Here is a 15313-nt window from a genome sequence, read left to right as displayed (position 1 = left end):
TTTTTTTTTTTCCTTTTCTCCTGCTTTGTTTTCTTTTCCAGGTAATGGCAACTTCCTACTGGTTCCTTTTTAGTTTTTGATCAAGGAAGTCTGTATTCACATTACAATGAAGAATAGCACCAGTAACTGCGTAGTAAGAAGCAGATGCCTACAGCGCCACTAACTTGGTACAGAGAAGGAGGTTAGCTGGGATACCACTGAGGGCACTTGGTCAGTACCTGTTCACAGAATCCCAGCATGGTGAGGGTTGGAAGGGACTCTGGAGATGACCTAGTCCAACCCCCCTGCTAAAGCAGGGTCACCCACAGCAGGTCGCCCAGGATCCTAAAGTCCAGGTGGGTTGGTGGGTTTTGATCTCTCCAGAGAAGGAGACTCCACAACCTCTCTGGGCAGCCTACTCCAGGGCTCCAGCATCCTCACAGCAAAGAAAATTCTTCTCATCCTGGGATGGAACCACCTGGGTTACAGTTTGTGCTTGCTGCCCCTTGTCCTGTCATTGGGCACCACTGGCAAGAGTCTGGCCCCAGCCTCTTGCCCTCTACCCTTTGGCTCTTACTGAGCATTGAGCAGATCCCCTCTCAGGCTGCTCTTCTACAGGTTAAACAGCCCCAGGTCTCAGCCTTTCCTCCTCACAGACATGCTCTGGTCCCCTCAGCATCTTTGTAGCCTCCACTGGACTCTCTCCAGCAGTTCCCTGTCTCTCCTGAACTGGAGAGCCCAGAAGTGGACACAGTTTTCCAGCTATGGCCTCACTGGGGCAGAGTAGAGGAGCAGGAGAACCTTCCTCAACCTGCTGCTCACATTCTTCCTTATGATCCCCAGGAGACCATTGGCCTTCTTGGACACCAGGGCACATTCCTGGCTCATGGGCAACTTGTGATTGTTGCCCAGAACTGGACCCAACACTGCAGATGCAGCCTAGCAAATTGGCACAGTTTTGTTGTTACGCAAAAAAACCCAAACCCCAATGACTCCCAAACAAAAAGAAAACTCACACACGCACATGCAAACAAACAGCAACCCTAAAAACTCAGAGATTGTCACAAATGTCAAGGTGCAGCTTGCTCATGGTGGTGGCTTTTCTTTGGTGACATCATCTACAGTGGTCACAGAGCAGCAGCATCTTCTGAAGGGCGCCAGCAGCCTCCGAGCCGCTTGGTTCTTCTCTTGATGATGTCAAAACAAATTCCTGGGGGATGGCTGTCAAAAAAAAAAAAAAATAGGGCACTTCATTCTTAATTTAATTTAATTGTTGGGTTTGGTATTGGTTTTGTTTTGGGGTTTTTTTGGCTTTTTTTTTTTTTTCCTTGGGGGACTCTTTTAATTGTATCATCTCTTAGGCCAGCTCCCAATTAAGTGTATCGTAGGGGATTGTTTGTGCAAAATCTTCCATTAAAAAAAAATTAGAATAAAATAATAATAATAATAATAATTAAAAAAAATTGGCTTTCTACAGTGTACTGCACCTTCTGAATAAGACGTCTAGGGAATGAAGTTCATCTCTTCAAGTACTTTGTACAAAAAGATAACACAGAGACAGACTCAAAAGGGTCTGAGATTTGCAAGTATCCTCATAACCTCAGCACTTCTGCAATAAAGCAATTGCTCGCGACGGCTCCGTCTGCCCAAAGCGATTACAATTTCGGTTCAGGAAAAATCATCAGCAACATCAAAGTTCTGGCATTTGCATGATAAATCAGGTGAATTAAAGTAGATTAGTAGACACAAAGCGAACTATTTCACAGAGGCTGCAGTGCAAGTTCATTTAAGCTAGACAGAGAAATCATGCTACACAAACGAATTTAATGCTTTGATAATTTCTTCTCTTTCTTTTCCTTTTCCCTTTCCCTTGCAAACCCCTTGAAAGCAGCTGAGGATCACCAGAAGTCACTTCCATAAATTACTCTGAAGTCTCTCTTCTTAAAGGAATTTTAAAGCTAGTTAATTTTTGCCCGAAGAGTTGGCTTAGCAGGTTGTTCTGGGACTCGGCGGTGCGGTAAGTGGCGGCAGTGGCCGGCTTGGCGCCCCGGGTGGCCCGTGGGCTGTGCAAGGAGCCACGCGGGGATGATGCTGGCCCCTTGGCCAACACTTGGTGGAGGCTCTTCCCCAGAATGGCCTTCCTGCGTTTCATGTCCCCATTGGCATGATGCAGCTCCCCCTTCTTCTGGTTGTAAGTGTCCAGGACCATCTTTTTCAGCTGGGTGCCCGTTTTGGGCTTGGGTACCAGTTTGTTGCAGTTTGTCTCTTTCCTCCCTGGGGAGAGGGCAGAAGCTTCAGCGTTGCTCCAGCTGGCACATTTGAGCTCACCAGTGCTCTCACTCCTCCCTGGGCATGGGGGCCGGGCTTTTTTCTTTTTCCCATCTCCCTCCATGTTCTCCCTGGAGCTGCTCCGGTGGCTCAGGGACTTGTGCTCTTTCCTCCTTTTGGGGTGAAGCTTACTGGTGGCTTTGCTTGGCTCCACATGGCTGTGTCTCATGGTGTTGGCCACCTCGCTTCTGGGCTGGTGACCAGTGGATTTGCTTGTGTTGCCACCCTGGTCCTTGGTGCTAGTGCTACTATCTTTCACCTCAGACATGGCTTTGTCCCTCACCAAGATGGGTTGCTGACTGTCCTCAGTGCTGCCAGCTGGGCTGCCCACACCAGAAGCAGCCTCACTGCTGGGCTGGCTCCCCATGGTCTTCTTCTGTGGGACTGGATCTTTGGCAGCCCTGTTCAGTGTGGGTGATGCCATCTTGTCCTTCAGGGGCAGGGGGTGGTGTGCAGCTTCTGGAGCTGTGGCTTTAGATGAACCTTCCCAAGAAGATGCATCGCTGGCACTAGTGTTGCCCCATCTATGGGTCTCCTTGGCTGGTGGAGCCTCTGCCTGTAGGGAAGGAAGTTCTGAGGCCTTCTTGGCAAGCTGGAGAAATGGGATCCCGTCCATAGTGTCAGTGGCTGCACTGGGATTTTCTAGGACATCTGCTACATATTCACCTTTGTTGCCTGCACTTGTTCTTTTTTGGGCATCAGTGTAGCCACATCTCTCAGTCAGGTGTGGAGGAGAGAGCTTTGGCTCTGTGGCCTGGTTACCAGCCAACCCAGCAAGGTCAATGGTAAACTCAGGTGAGTCCAAGAAAGCAAGTGGTTTCCCATCAAATGCTCCTTTCTCCAGCTCCTCCACAGACAGGGTATCAATGTGGTTGAGCTCTGGGCTGCTTGCTGCAGCCTGTGGCAAAGATGGGGACAGGCAGGGTGGTGGAGGCAGGGGGTCAAACTGGGATTTCTCCATCTCTGCCAGGAGATCAGAGAAGTCACCTACCAGGTCTTCTGTTTTCACAGAGGGTTGAGGTTGTCCTGGGTCACCAGGAGTTGTAGGGAAGGAGTCAGTGGGAGCCTGCAGGCTGGGGCTTGCAATCTCTACCAGCTGAAGGTCACTGGTATCGTCCAGGTGGACTGGTGAGCTGTGTGGGAGCGAGCTGCTGTGGTGAACAACCTTCCTTTTCTTGCTTGGTGGCATGCCTTCCTGGAGAGAGCTGTCTTCTTTCACCTTCTCCCTGCCCTCCCTGGAGGCAACACCAGGCCTCATGACCCCTCTAAATTTGAAAGTTTTGTTGCTTCCTGCCAAGTGCTTCTCCATGTGCCGGTCATACTGCTCCTTCTTGGAGAAGGTGTAGTTGCACATGCTGCAGATGAAGGACTTCTTGATAACATGCATGACATCAGCGCAGAGCTCACAGGTGTACAGGGTGGTGTGCTTGATCTCCTGCTCCTCCACAATGCCATGCTCCTGGCTGAGGTGGTTCCGAAGCTCTTTGGTCTCCTGGTAGAACATAGGACACTTGTGGCACAAGTAAATCTTCTGTAAACTGTGGACAACTAAGTGCCGCTGGAGCTTGAAGGGTTTGGGAAACTGCTTGCCGCAGTGATGACAGTCTCTGGAAGGGTCCTTGCAGTCTGGGTGCATGGGGACAGATTTTGGGGTGCCTTCACTCTTTGCCACGTGCTCTGGAGACAGACTGGCAGAGGCTTTTGAGGAGCTGGGTGCAAGTGGCTTGAGCTTGACGGCGCTTTCCAAGGGGTCTTTTGGCGCCTTGGCCTCCTGCTCAAGGGGCAGCTCCCGGGGGCTCCTGCTCTCTCTGCTGACTACATGCTTGCTGCTGGGCTCGGCGTGCCGGGAGGACCTGCTGGGCTTCCGGTACATGATGGTGTTAAGGAAGTGGGTGACAGCAGCGTTGTCCTCGGCAAAGCAGCCTGGCAGACCCATCACAGACTTCTGTGCTTGCCCCTTGCGAGCAAACTGGGTAGCGTGCTCCCGGAGGTGCTCGTTGTACATCCAGACATCAGAGATCTCCTTCAGGCACATCCCACAAGCCCACAGACCAGCTTTGTTTTTGGCATGCTTCTCCTTCAGGTGATCCCTCAGCTGCTCCCGGGAGCTGAATTTGCGCTGGACACACATGTAGCAGGTAGGTGGAGGGGAAGGATTATGGGAGAGCTTGTGGAAGTCCAGCTCCCCTAACGTCAGGAACCACTGGAAGCACACTTTGCATTTGTACTGCTTGTCTTTGGTCTTGATGGTTATCTCACTACGGTTTTTCCCCACTTTCCCATCTTCTGGTTTGCTTCTGTGCTTGCTGTGCTGGTTTGGCTTTGGCTTGAAAATTGCAGCATCGCCCTCACCATGGCCAGGAAGACCTTCACAAGGGCCGAAGAAGCACACATCTCTCATCTTCAGCTTTGCATTTAGCATCTCAGCATCTACGGTATGAAATTCAGAGGAGTCTGAATCTTCATTAGCGTTGCCTGACTCCTCAGCCAGGTCAGGGGGATCGGAGCTTGCTTCTCTGAGTGAGTGCTCATCCTCAAGGTCCATCAGAGGCTCAAACATGTCCTCAGCAGAGATATTTCCTCCCTCCTTCTCCAGACTCCCCCAGATGTTCAAGCTGGGGACGCTGTCCACTTGGCTGTTTTGGCACAAGAAGGTTAGCATGTTGTCTTCTAAGTCAATGTCCTCCTTCCCTTGGTCACTCTTCTCGTGGTCTGACCTCGGTGCAATGCTTTCAGATTCACTGGAAGCAGCATCTCCACTCTTCACCTTGCTGCCATGACACATGTTTAGCATTAAGGCATCATCAACAGAGATGGTTTCATATTGACAAGGGTCTTCCCTGGTGACACAGAAGGAGTTGGTTTCACTGAGGTCAGAAGCTAATCGGATTGTGAAGATGTCCGTGGCTCCTGGTGGCTGGAGGTTCACCTCAGTGGTGGGCTTGGGTTTCTTGCTGCGCTTCCCATACACCCGAGTGCACTTCCTCCGGACAAACTGCTCATCCCGAGGGAACAGCTGGGAGAACGTGGAGTCATCATCAAACAAGCTCTGGAGGTCCGAGACAGCTGCGTTCTCTGTGCAGTGTTCTCTGCCTGGTGATGCATCTGCCTTCGCCCATTGCTTTGGCTCAGCAACAGGAGGGCTGGTCCCTGGGGTGGTCTGCAGAGCACCTTGTCCAGGAACCTTCTGTATGGTTTCTGAATCACATGTTACCAGCGGAAGACCACCTTCAGCAGGAGCTGTGGGACCCTGTGGGACAACACTCTGGTTCCCAGCACTACTGCCCACCACAGGACCTTCTTCTGCCTCAGCATCCATATCTTCTGCAACATTGACACCATGCTGCTGCTCTTTGTCTACCTCGCCCAATCCCTTCTCCACTTGCTTCACAAACCCTCTAACCCAGTTTTTGCAAGCCTGTGTGTCTTCAACTTTGTTTGCATCTTCAACCTCCCTGGGGCAGGTCATCATGCTTGTTACTGATTCATTGATGGCCACCTCCTCTGAAGACACCGTTTCATTGCCCAGGTCCTCTGCAAGCTCAGCTGCACAGGGAGACTGTTTAGATTTCTGACAATGCTGGGCTGAGTTGGACATATTTTGCTCCTCTGTGGAGATGCAACCACCTGGCTCATAGAAGCCCTCCATGATCCCAGGCAGACTGGAGCTGAGGACAGCAGCAGGAGGACCTGCATTCTTCTCCACCTCACATGAACCATCAGGCTCATTTCTGCTGGGAAACACTTTTGCTTTCCTTCGTCTCACTTTCCTGTTTAGCTTCTTCTCAGAACTGTTGTCCACCTCTCCAGGATCTTTGCTTTGGCTTCTTCTGCCCTTTTCTCCCTTCTTGGCTTGTTGTCCAGAGGTCAGGTTCCCAGCCACCATCTCGCTTGTTTTCTTTGTCTCTGAGTGTAGTCCTCTTGCCTTCATCTCCCTCTGCAGAACGTTTGTATGGTGCATCTCCTGGGACATCTCAAAGGAGATCACACTGAGGTCACTGAGCACTCTGCTGACCACTTCTTGAATCTGTGTGCTAGGCTCTTTCTCCAGGTCTGGGCATATTTCCTTGGGCACATCTTCAACACTGGTTGTCGGCATCTGCAAGCTGCAGGTTTTGCCTTTGACCAGAGCCTTCAGGCTCCTCCTAGGCACCTTGTGGGCTGGTTTTGATATCTTGTCTGCAGGACTCAAGGTGGGCCTGGGAGTCTTGTTGTACTGTGGTATGCTGCCATTCTTCACCTGGTGCTTGACAGCTTTGTGCCTGGTCAGGCCAGGCTTAGACCGAAAAGTGGCTGAACAAATGTCACAGGTCACTGGGAGCCTGTTTGGCTTCTTTTCTTTGTGAAGGTCATTTTGGGAAGGGTTTGGAGTGCTGTTAGACGTGTTGTCCTCTCCTTGGCATGCACTGTTCAACACACAACTCCCAGCTTCTCCAGCCTCATGGCTTTTGGGTTTCTTCCCCTTTAAACTATTTTCTCTGCTCTCTGTGATTTCGGAAAGACCAAGTCTCATCTCTGCCGCCTCTGAAAACTTGTGGCCATTTAATTCACCAGAATCAAGATCTCTAATCCTTGTAAGACCTCTACCAACAGCTGCTGGTACCTGCTGAGCAACAAAACCATTGGAAAAACCTTCTGGTTCACCTTGATGCTTATCTCCATTATCAGAGCAGCTTTCAAGCTTGTTCTCTTGATTCAGGTTTACCTCTCCTTCTCTGATCAGCAGAAGATCTGTCATGGGTTGTGCTGGGTCATCTTTGCCTTCTGGAGAAATGGAGCTAATGACTGTATCTGTGATGGTGCATGCTTGACTTTCTTTAAAATGAGAACTTGACAGCACAGCATCAACACTTTCAGGTACCTCCTTCAAAACACTCTTGTGGTTGAAAGGTGGTGAGCAAGGAAGAGTGCAGTCCTCCCCATGTGCTTTCTGGGGACCATGCATCTTCAAATCAGAGTCGACCAGACCATCAGCAGGCAGCAGAGTGCAGGGTCTTACTGTTCCTTCTCTTTCAGGTGTCCTGTAGTTACCCAAAATGCCATCAGGGTGGTGATGGTGACCACCCTTGTCCACTTCCCTTGGCATGGCCCTGCAGTGAGGCAGCGAGGGGGGAAAGGTGTGCGCCCTTTTCCATGTCCCTTGTTCTCCTGCTCTTATGGGGGGGTGATGAATGTGGTGGCTGTTGCCCTCAGGAGGACATGAACTTGATGTGTTTAGCAGGGATACATCATATTTCTTCTCCTCTGAGAGCTGAGTGTTGAGGCTGGGGACCTCCTCTTCCTCAGCCCCACCACTTTGCAAGCATTTGGGGTGAGAAGAATTGGTCAGCAAGGGTGGGGTGGCTGAAGATTCACCTATGCAATGGCAGCCACTGAGGCACTTCTTGCCATTTCCTTCTCTGGGAACCTTCACATCGACTGCTCTGGCTTTTGTCTCCAGTGCCAAGCAGTGATCTTGGTGGAGATCCTCCTTGGAGTGACCTGAGGGGCTGCTGGGACTTGCAGGAGCACTGCATGGGGGCTGTGTCCCTTGCTCCACTCGATTCCCTTCCAGCCCCTCTGCTGCTGAGCTGCTCAGGGTTTCTCTCTCCAGCAAACTCCTGCTTACAAGGGACCTCTGATGGTTTTGAAATGCCAAGGTCATTTGGTTTTTCTCTTGTTCCTGCTCTTCCAGCAGCTGATCAGCTTTCTTCCTTTGCCCCAGCAGCGGGGTCACCACTGTGTTTTTGAGTGGCAGGAGGTCATTCTGCTCTCGGGAAGCACCATCTGCACGGATATTAATGTCACTCAGCTCCACCTCTTCATTTAATAAGTGCTGCAGCTCTCTTACACGATTTTGTAACTCCAGCTTGGAGAACGTGGATTGTTTTGGACCATAAGAGCCCATCACACCAAAGGACTCCAGCTGCTCATGTCCACCAGAGAAAAGCTCAGCATCTTTTGCTGGGGCAGCAATATTTTCTGTGTTGACTCCAACAGGGACGTTCCCCTCCCCTTGGGCAGGGCAGTGTGTCTGATTTTCCCCTTCCAAGGCACTTCCACCCTCCTCTTTCTGCTCCGGCTGGATGCGGGCATTGGCAGAGGGAGCGAGCAGCATGGGGAAGCATGGCATCAACAGCTCCTCCTCATTGCTCTTCACTGTGCGGGCAACAAAGAGCTGGAGCTGCTGCAGAGGGTTGGCAGACGTCTCCTGGGATGCCAGCATCTTCTGGGAGCTGCTGTCACTCTCCTTGGGCAGACTCAGCACATTGAACAGAAGCACTTTTGGCTTGGCTTTGTCACCAGGTCCAGGATCTGGGTAGGTGGTGGGGCTCTTCCTCTCCTCTGTTTCTTCCATCAATGCAGAGCCACCACCATCCCCTTTGAAGTCCACAGGGCTTTTTGCCATCTTGGGTGACTGGGGCTTACTTAAACATCTTTCTTCTGTATCTGGGACCTCTTTAATATGAGGTGAAAAGGCAAGATCTACAGCTGGGGTAGGACCCTGCTGAGAGCCAAATTCAGCTTTATTGTTTGGATGACAGCCATCAAGCTTCTCCAGCTCTGCAGCATCAGCAAAGCTTTCATCAGCTTTCCCTGGCACTGGGAAGCTCTTAGCATTGTGTTGGCATGGCAGGGATGGCAGAGGATCTTTGGTTGCTTCTGGTGCCTCCAGAGTCTTGGGGAACACAGAGTCAGTGACAGCAGAAGGGCTTTTTGTCACAGGGTCTGTATAGATGGGAGTCTCTGTTTGGTCTGGTGTGTGTGAGCCAGGCAGACTTTTGGAGGAAGCCCCATTTACTGTCTTTCCAGGGTCACCTTCCTCAGCAGCCACAATGCCTTGGAGCTGCTGACCATCATCTTTGGAGCAGAAATGGTCCATTGTGAGAGGGGCTGGTGTGCACATCCCCACCTCCAGTGAGCCCAGCTCCACTGGGCTAGGCCAAGGCTCCCCGGGTCTCTTGTAGTCCTCACAGCCAGTCATGGTGTTTGGCTTCTCAACTCTCAGCCTCTCCCCAGCACAGAGGCCTGGGCTGCCCAGCTCCTCTCCCAAAAACAGTCCCTTGTCCTGGCCTGTCTCTTGCTTAGCTGGCAGTGCTGGGAACTGCTCATCTGCCTGTCCTTGCAGGTGGGCAGCAGTGTGTTGCTGGGGTTTCTGAAGGGTGGGGGGGGCCTCATTATCCATCTTGCTGGTTTGCAGCTGACTTTCCAGCTCTGTGACTAACCGCTTGATCTCCAGCTCATCGTCTGAGCTGTTGTTCATGAAAGCCACGTTATAATCCGTCACCCTGTCCGTCAGCGGCAGGGAGAGCTGGCTGCTGGGGACAGGTCCTTCCTCGGGGAATTTCTTGGCTAGTTGCTTCTCCACTGAAAGGCTGTGGAACTGAGTCATGTCTTCTGGTAGCACTGGAGCCACTTCTTCCATGAGGGACCAGTCTTTCTCTGGCATGAAGGGTGGGTAGGGTTGCTCAAATGGCAGTGGCTTGCTGGGGGAGCTGGCAGCACAGGTGAACGTTGTCACATAAGTGTCCTTGCTCGCAGGAACGCTCTCGTACAGCGGGGGGTCGAACTCGCCGACAGGAAGCTCCCCAAATATCGAAGAGGAGTCAAAGCTGAGAGGAGAGGAGACCTTGCCCTGTGGTGTTTCTGTGGTGTAAGGGGAGATGCTGGCATGCTTCTGCTCAAAGAAGCTGGTGCTGATGTCATCCCGGCATAAGTACACGTCATCCATGCGTGAAGAGCCCAAGACTGGGGGCTTTGAGAAGAGGTTGTCATTGTAGTGACCAGGAAGGCCTTTGGGATCAAAAAATGTCGTGGTGGTGGTGGTGGTGTATGGGTTTGGAACCTTGGCAGCGAGCATCATCCCCACAGCATCCCCCCCATATGGGGCCACAGGTGCAGGATAGTCCTTCTGGCCATCACAGAGCCCATGTTCCTTCACATATTTGATGCCTGCTTCTGAGAGGGCATCACTCACATTGCCAGAACTAGCTTCATTATCACCATGGGATGGAGCAATTAGATCTTCTTCATGGTACTTCAGCCCATCGCTCGTGAAAGGGGCAAACTGATGCCTCTGGTTGACCATGGTCAGCTCAGGTGAGTCCTGAGCTCCTGGGGCGGGTTCTCTTGCCTCATCTGTGTGCTCTGCTGCTTCTTTGGGTTCTTCTGCTCCATCCTTACAGGAGAGCCTGATGGGACTCCTGCCCAGGGTGGCCATACCAGACAGGCCTTCTTGGGGCTGTGGTAACTGCTCCTCTTTTGCACAGTCCCTCACAGAAATGTCTGGTTCAGTACTTGGGCATGCCCTGGCACCTACTAGCAAGGGTCGGGCTGTGCCAAACTGCCTGCTCCCCCTGGAAATGTCCTTTTTGTTCTTTTGGCTCTTCTTTGGGCTTCTGTCCCCTGGAAGGCTGAGTGGAGTCCTTGGTAGGCTGCCCAACCTCCTCCTCCTCTGCATGCCTCCCTTCTCACTGCCTGAGCCAGCCCCATCAGCACAGGGTGGGCTGGTGCCCATCTCGCTGGGCATGCTGCTGCTGTGGTTGCTGCCAGTAGATGACTGGCTGCTCCGTCTTCGGGCTCTGGTGGCACAATCTTCTCTCTCAGCATCCTCCTGGCTCGGGACCCCACCATGCTCCTGTGTCTGCCTTTTGTGACCATCCCTTTTCCAACTGTAGCTCCAGGACGGGTCTTTCTCTTTGCCTCTCTCACTTCTCCCTGGGCGTTTCTTGCTAAAGCTGCGTTTGGTCCTCCTGATGACTCCTGTGCCACGCTTCTTCCTCCCCTGGAGCTTGCTGCACTCTGCCCCATCATCATCCGAGTCGGAGATGTAGTCGTACTCCTGAAACCTGCCCTCCTTGGCAGCTGGCATCCACCTCTCGGTGACCTGAGGGAACTGCACCTGCCTGCTGCTCTTCACCTGCAGTTTGTGGAGCTTGTTCTTCTGCTGCACGATCTTGTGAATGAGTTCCTTGCTCCATGTCCCACTTCGGGGTTTCCTCTTCTTCATCTCCTTCATGGAGAACCGAGGTGGCTTGGAGCTCTTGGTGGTAATAGCTGGCTCCACCTCACTCTTCATTTGAGGCTCCTGGCTGAGCTTCCTGGAATGCTTTTGGCTGGAGGTGGACTTGGAAGAGGTGGTAGTTGGTGGGATGCTGTTCTTCCTGCCTGTCCTCAGCCTGCCCATCCTCTGAGCTTCTGCTGCTCCAAGATCCAGCTCCTTGGCTTCCAACCTCTGTGCTGCCCTCCCATTATGAAGGTGCTGTTTTCCTGTTCCTCTCTTCTCTTGCTCCCCACCTTCATGGTCATCTTCATAAAAATAGTCAGCCTTGGGCTGTCCTGCTGCCTTCTCCTCTGCTGCTGCCTGCTTTGATTTGCTTTCCATGACCAGAGCTTCCTTCACCTTGTGGGACATCCCACCACCCGCTGCCTTCATGCCTGTCAGCTCCTCATCAGCGAAGACATCTATGAAGCTGCTGTCAATCTCAGGGTTGTCAGACTGGTACCCCAGGCCGTTGAGGGCTTCAGTGATCAGGCTGTCCAGCTTGGCATCATCGATGTCCAGGTCTGAGGCAGTGAGTGGCAGGGAGCTAGTGGTGAGGCCGTTGAAGATGTTGCCCTTCAGAGCATCTTCCTTGCCCTCGCTTTTGCTCTCCCCATCCAGCAAGAAGTCATCACTCTTGTTTAATGCCAAGAAATGAGGGTCTGAAGAAAGACCCAGACTGGGAGGTTTGAGGGGCTCTGGGGAGAGAGCTTTCTGCCCCTCCTCTGCCCGAGGACCATCCTTGCCCTCTCCCTGGGGAGCAGGATGGGAGGTGCAGAACTGGCGGTGCTGCAGGAAGGAGGAGAGGTTGCTGTAGTTCTGGTCACACTGCCTGCAGGTCAAGAGCACATCCAGCTGGTCCAGACTAGCGCTGCTGAGTGAGTTGGCCAGCAAGTGATGGGAGGAGTAGGGTGGTGGAGGCTGCTCCCCATCCAGCCCATCTGAGCATCCTTTGGCCACCTCCATGCTGGGTTTGTGGAATGGGCTTGCCGGGGAACATTTCAGGAGGCTGTCATCCTTCACGGCATCAGGAGGGAAGTGGAAGGACTTGATGGAGTCTGGAGGGTGGTAATGAAGTGAGCTGGAGCTCAGGACATCAGAGGGGTGGAAGGTTTTGTTGCTGTCCTTGGGATGGCAGGGATGCTGGAAAAAGGGAGATGGGGTCAGCGTTCCGGACATCTGGCTGTCTTCAAGGCCAGGGTTGAGTGGGCTGCTGGACATGGGGGAGAGTGACGAGCAGGTGCTGCCACAAGTAGGGTTGGGGACAGGGGAAGGCAGTGGGGACTCACAGGGAGAAGCAGCCACCAAGGCTGAAGATGGCAGGACCAATGCTGAGCCTGATGAGCTCCTTGAGGGGGGAGCTTGACCCATGCTGTAGAAGAGGGCTTTGCTTCTCGAATCACAGACAGGGGACCCTGGCTCCTTCCCACTCTCAAAAGAGAAAGCGCCTGTTGAGTTGGGGTCTCCTCTCTGGACCCCGATACTCTCTCCTGACAAGAGTTTTTTGCTGTGATACCCCAGAGAGTTACTTAGGGGGGGCCCTTTCTGGGCTTTCCCACTCCCCTGCCACTCTGTTGTGCCCAGAGGGAAGGGGAGCTTCTGGCTGGCGATCTGCCTTGACAGTTCGAGCCTGTTTTGACCGGGCATTGCGGCAGCGAGGTGGATTTGCTGCCAAGGCATCCTGGCATTTTTCTGCCTGTGCTGCCTCTGCTCGGAGCCAGGCTGGCACTCGAATGAGAACTGGTTTCCAACAGGGTTTGAATAAGGTGCTGAATTCTGGTCCAGGAGAGAAAACGCCTTAGTGGCACCTTCCCAAGCTTGCACAAGCCTGGGGTGGGTGGGTGCCATAGTGGGAAGGTTGGTCTCGAAAGGCACGGATCCCACGCTGGTGCTGCCCGTGGGGGAACCGCAATAGGCTTTGCTCAGAAAGTGCACTTGGGAGAGAGAGTTTGGTGGCATGTTCCTGCTCAGGGGACTGCTCTGGACCAGTAGCCGTGGGCTGGGGCCACTATCTTTCACTGAGGCTTGCCTCCGACCGACTGGCTTTGGCATGCTAGGCGAGTGTAAACTAGACGGAAAAACAGCTGGATTTTCTTGGAAAGTGCTTGGATTTTGGTCGATAGCACCAGACGACGAGAGAGCACCATTGGGGTCGGTGGGATGCTCGCTCCTGCCCTTGCAGCACGACAAAGGGCCGTGGTGCGGGGCCGCCGGGGGCGGTGGTGGGTGCAGGAACGGTGGTGGTGGCGGCATGGGTAAGGTGTACAGCCTGCCTTCAGGGGACAGGCTCTCATAGGAGCCGCCACTCAGTGCCTCGTCTTGCCACTCTCTGGAGGACGAGTGGAAGGAGAAGGTGCCGTGAGCCAGCGTGCCGGTGGAGATCCCCAAGCTGTCCACACACTCCTGGCTCCCGGCATCACCGCGGTACGTATCCTTCCCCGAGTCATGCAGCAGCTGGAAGGGATATTGGCATGGCAAAGCCCCCAAACCGTGGGTGCCAGCTTTGCCACCCTCGGGGAAAGAGCTGGCCTTCTGCATCGAGATTCCATAGCTAGCACCGGTGAAGCTCTTCTCCGGGGAATTCCAGGAGTCAGCTCTGTTCGCCTGAAACTCGAGATAATGTAGCTGCCCATTGGTGTCGGGGTTCTTGAGGGGGATGCCGGCAGTGGGGAGCTGCCCCTTGGGGCCAGCGGGCTGTGAGGTATAGTTCGCAGAGGTACGGCCGGCGGTGGTGTCGGGGAAGCAGCGGCCAAAGCCGAGGTCTTCTTGCCGGAGTTCAGCCTCACGCTGGGGGATGCTGGGCACATGGAAGCGGTAGCTGCCGGCTGCGGGGCTGGGATTCACCTCCGGTTTCTTTGGGGGGGTCACCTTCTGCTGGGGGTAGGCGATGCCGATGGTGGGGTTCGGCCGGGTGCCGGTGATGCTGAGCCGGTAGAGTTGGTGGTGGCCCCGCTCGCCCTTCCCCGAGCGCCGGCTGCGCTCACGGGCTCGACCCTTCCCTGGCGGGGACTGAGGGCTGTCCTGGACCTCTCCCCAGTCATTGCCAAACTTGGGTTTGCACTGGAGGGATTTGAAATCGATCTTCCCCGCTTGTTGGGGCCGGATCACGGCTTCCCGCTGGCTATGGGGCTCCTTGTCCTTAGGGCTGGGGAAGGGAGATGTCCCCTCCCCACCAAGCGTTCTCCCGTCCTTGTCCCCACAGCCTTCAAAGCCAAAGTCCTTGTTGGGGTCTTTGGGGCCGGCCTCAGTATTGCCGATGGTGTAAACATGCTGGGTCTCTCCAGTCATGATACTGAGGTGGGGGGAAAGCCTAGAAAGCCCCGTTTTCCTGTCCTGCTGTGAGCTGTTGTCCCTCTGTCACGGGCATGGTCCCCCACTGATGGGCACCGGGGCGCTGAGAGGGGCAGTGGGTCCCCAGGGCTGGGGCAGTGCAGGATCCCCAGCACCAGTGGGGCTCTGCCGCATCGTTTCAGATCTGGAGTGGAGAAAAGAGAGAAAGAGAGGGGAGATATTTTAGCCCTTTTACCTTACTGTCACTGTGGTTGGGGGTTGGATGGAAGAAGCAAGCCTGGGGTGAAGCCCCTCCAGCTTTTGGCTCTTCAAAGGATGCTTGGAGTATTTTGCCTTTGGGAAAAGCAAAGCTGCTGAGGGAAGCACTTTTTTTTTCTCCCTGGGAAGCTATTTCTGGGTTACTTCTTAGCAACATAAGCAGAAAAAGATGACAGAAGAGCTCCACCTACGGATTAGCGGGAACGGCTGTCGGCTTGGCCTGAGAGAGGCATCCTGGGAAAGGCTTTTTGTCCCTGTCTCCCCTTGTCCCCATATCCCTTCAACCTCTCTACCCCTCCACCGAACCATCACTCTGAACTCCCTGGAGAAAGCTCTAAAGGACTTGAGCTTCTGCTGCTTCTGCAGAAGTTCCCCACTCCCCACAAACTGCCCTCACAATTCCAGATGCTGTTAAAAGGTGAAAACATAAAAACT

The 15313-nt window shown here is 53.5% G+C and overlaps 1 protein-coding gene across 1 annotated transcript; it reads right to left on the bottom strand.

The window, feature by feature from the left end:
- Positions 1 to 1900: 1900 nt before the first annotated feature.
- Positions 1901 to 14617, bottom strand: ZNF469 (zinc finger protein 469). Its single transcript, XM_054389879.1, has one exon. The coding sequence runs from the start codon at positions 14615 to 14617 to the stop codon at positions 1901 to 1903; it is 12717 nt and encodes a 4238-aa protein (XP_054245854.1).
- Positions 14618 to 15313: the final 696 nt, after the last annotated feature.

This window comes from Indicator indicator, chromosome 19 (genome assembly GCF_027791375.1).
Source record: "Indicator indicator isolate 239-I01 chromosome 19, UM_Iind_1.1, whole genome shotgun sequence".
In the NCBI taxonomy this organism is placed as follows: domain Eukaryota; kingdom Metazoa; phylum Chordata; class Aves; order Piciformes; family Indicatoridae; genus Indicator; species Indicator indicator.
This window is presented reverse-complemented; position numbering and strand designations above follow the sequence as displayed.

Excerpts from the sequence above, each read along its gene's own strand:
- ZNF469 (XM_054389879.1), bottom strand. The coding sequence starts at position 14,617 with ATGACTGGAGAGACCCAGCATGTTTACACCATCGGCAATACTGAGGCC.